This window comes from Rhagoletis zephyria, unplaced genomic scaffold (genome assembly GCF_001687245.7).
Source record: "Rhagoletis zephyria isolate East Lansing unplaced genomic scaffold, Rhagoletis_zephyria_1.1 Rzeph_scaffold_11528, whole genome shotgun sequence".
NCBI classification, from domain to species: Eukaryota; Metazoa; Arthropoda; class Insecta; order Diptera; family Tephritidae; genus Rhagoletis; species Rhagoletis zephyria.
This window is the reverse complement of record NW_016168605.1, coordinates 15,551-18,958: the sequence shown is the minus strand read 5'-3', so window position 1 is coordinate 18,958 and position 3,408 is coordinate 15,551. Positions and strand designations below refer to the sequence as shown.

The 3,408-nt window shown below is 45.8% G+C and overlaps 1 protein-coding gene across 1 annotated transcript in view; it reads right to left on the bottom strand.

Annotated features, from left to right (window-relative positions):
- Positions 1-6: 6 nt before the first annotated feature.
- The window catches only part of LOC108377128 (uncharacterized), a gene marked incomplete at its 3' end in the record, with an annotated part of 9,116 nt that continues 5,714 nt past the window's right edge, over positions 7-3,408 (bottom strand). The window contains exons 2-3 of the mRNA XM_017633389.1: positions 1,822-3,408; positions 7-12 (exon numbers count right to left, since the gene is read on the bottom strand). Coding sequence (XP_017488878.1) covers positions 7-12; positions 1,822-3,408 — 1,593 coding nt within the window. The remainder of the gene's footprint in view (positions 13-1,821) is intronic.

Sequence of the window (3,408 nt, the reverse complement as noted above, 5' to 3'; positions counted from 1 at the left end):
CTGGAATGTTGTCTGCAAGTCAAATAACAATAGAAATGTGAGTTTTAAAAATAAAATTTCATCAACAACAAGTGCTTATGGCATAACGTTCCGAGCAAAGTGGAAACGTGGCAGTTTTTTTTTATTTAAATGTTCGTTTGCTTTGTGTGGTATGTGTGCACATGTTAACAAATATAGCAGTTTAACTAATAAATCTATATTTGAATTGGCGCTATAACCTCTTCAGTGTTACCCGATACCTATTGGAAACTCCAAGGGGAGCCAAGTTTTTCTACATCGGATCTTTCCGAAGAAGATGAGGTCTTCTTCTGCTTCCGGCAGCAACTCGCTTGTGAACCAGTTACCATGATGGCTTCCTATCTTAATTTAGTGCGGTAATATGTCTGACCGCTGCGACAGTCTAAGGGGGTATCGTCGGTACTGAAATGCGCGCCATATAGAGTGTTGATTAGAGTTCTAATAGACACGTTCTTAGGATATCTCATTTTCAGGTAACCCAATGAGGCTTTATGCAGCTTGCATATAGAACGTATGGTCACAGTAGAATAGCGTAATTGGGCGAGTATATTACATCTCTAGAAGCCACAATAGAGGTTGAAGATCGATGTAAGGGCATGGAGTAGAGATTGAGGCTTCTTTTGACAATGCCACCTTCGATAGCCTATGTAATACTGGTTTATGCGGCCGATATGGCCTGTCTAGTCTCGGACCTACCTCTGCCGGCTGTTTGCAGGAAAGCGCAGATAATACTGAATCTAAATGACACTTGGTGAGGTGGAAATGGGATCACCTCTAACCCAACAAAAACTGGTGCTGTGCTCTTCAGTAGAAAGAGTAGGTCGTATGGTCTCATTCCCCTCACACTTAAAGAAGTCACAATTCAGACTTCTCCCGAAGTGAAGTAACTATGAGTAAATCTGGATACAAAATTATCGTCGAAATCTCAGGTGGAGCACAAGATCTCCAAAGCATGGCCAGCATTTTGGCAATGTAAACAGATCTTTTGTAAAACGTGGGGTCTGTCACTAAAGGGAATCCTCTGGATTTATATCTCTATGATCAGATCCATAAGCAGCTATGTGTCAGTGGTATGGTGGAGTAGACTCTCAATCAAGAGCGTGAGAAATCTGCTTGCTAAACTTCAAAGAACTATTCATTGTCGTGTGCTGTACGGGACCTTCCTATACAACAACTGCCGCTGCTCTCGAGGCACTGCTACACTTGCCGTCACTTTGTAACTTCATACGTGGGGAAGCTTTAAAGTCCACCTGCAGACTAAAAAGAAATAGATGTTGGTATAACCCTCAGTGGGACGACTCAGAAATTGCTGGCGGCAGAGATCTGAGTACTTGTGTCTTTTCAATTCCACAGGATAGTACGCCTCAAACTACCTTTGTTAGGAGCTGCGCTCTACTGCAGCGAACTAGAAATTCATAGGTCCCTTTAGCTGCCGAGGTGTTTTCAATAACAAAAGCGGCAGAGATGAAATCAACCCACCGAACGAGCTAATAGACATTTACATAGATAGTAAGACGGCCATTAAGGCCGTTGCAGACTGTAAGGAGGTAACAAGATGGCTAACTGTGACTGAACCGTCTACCTACATTGAGTCCCCGGACAACAAGCGCATAAAGAGTAAAGGGAGAGCTGACGCGCTATCCGAGAAGAGCCACTATTGACGAATATAGCGATTCCTAAGAAGTATGATTATCACGAGGAAAATGTGGAACATATAATATTCAAGTATTCAGCCTTCCTTATTATAGATTTTTATTTTTTTCTCTCATTTCTAAATCTCATTTTTCGTCCATTTTAACCTACCAAACGCTGTGAACGACGTGATTTCGGCGTAGCCTCCGGCGATGAAAGCTCATCTGGTGCTGCCCAGTGCTCGGTGAATTCACTAGCCGATCGTGCTAGTGACGGATGACTAACCGAACGATGGAACGAGCGTCTATCCTCATCATCGTAGTACTGCGTTGGATAGAATGAGCTCGCATCCGAAACGTTATCCAAGTGATCGGGTCGGCCAAAGTCTACCGTTACCTCGGACATTGAACGTAAATCATTTTGATCGGTGTGATACGATGTACGTGACGAACGACGTGAACGTTGTATATTGAAACTATTATCACGTAATGGCATGCTGGGATCTTGGCGTATAGTGCGCACAGAAGAACCGCCATCGCTGTCATATTCATATAAAGTTGGCAAAGAGCTGCGACGCGAGCGGGTATCCCACGGTTGTGTCTTCTTTGTGCGTTTAGGTGCGCGCATTTCAACATCCGTATCATCATCGACAGGTGGCGCTAATATACGGATGATAACATCCCAGGTTTGTGGTTCAAAGATGCGCTCATAGCGTGTGTCTTGCCGAATACGTTCGAAGTCTTCGCGCACCACTGCCGCCGTGAGCATAGTACGCAATGACGATTCGGTTGTGATTATATCTTTCCATTTAGCCTTGTCGTCATAGCTGATGTAGCGTGTAAGCGGGTGTACGCTGGAATGCACCGAACTGGCGTCATCAGCCTCGGAGAACTCTGGCTCTTCCAAGATACGTATCAGCACATCCCAGTTGGGCACAGCCTTATCTTCTGGGGGCATTTCAATCGGTTTCATATTGCCCACTAGCTGCGGGCTGGTCAGCTTTTCTTTGTTGTCATAGATTTGTTGTGGCGTCTCTTGGGGCACAATTGGCAAGCTTAGTTCAGAGCGCTCCATCTTTGGCGTTAGCGTCATGCCGGATGCGCTTGAAATATCCGAGAAGTTCTCCCACCGTTGCTGCTCGCGTTCGGTCGGATAATTACGTATCTTAACATCCCAGGTTGGATCTGGAATTGGTGGTGGCAATGGTTTCGGCTTCGCCTTGTATTCGGTGACACGACGCTTATGGCTCTCAATATCTTCAATCGTTTTCTTTTCCGTAATGGTGCGCAAATATACGTCGTCCACAGTGTGCGATGTGACCTGTGGCTTTTTCACCACAATCGGCGGTTCACGTGGCAGGTACTCAGCTTCGAAGAAGTGCGTGCTATCGACCATTTCACCAACCGAGTGTATATCAGGTGCCTCGGAAGTCATATCCGTTACCTCACTGACCGTCGGTGCATCCGTAAAGTCTGACCAAGTCTCCGGACGGCCGTCGACCATTTCGTGATGTGTGCGTGCATAAACAGAGAACACGGGTTCTGGTGGTGGTGGTGGTGTCACTTCCACGGTGTGCTTCGGTGCCGCATGCAATTCAGGAACATAAGTGAACTGACTGTGTACAGTCTCTTTTTGTGCTGGCAGTGAATCCATTGTCATAATACTTTCACGGTCTTCATGTGTCTCCATAATAGTCGAAAGATTGTTGCGATCTGGGCGGAGTGTGGCGACACTTTCGGTGTCCGAGGTAACAGGCGA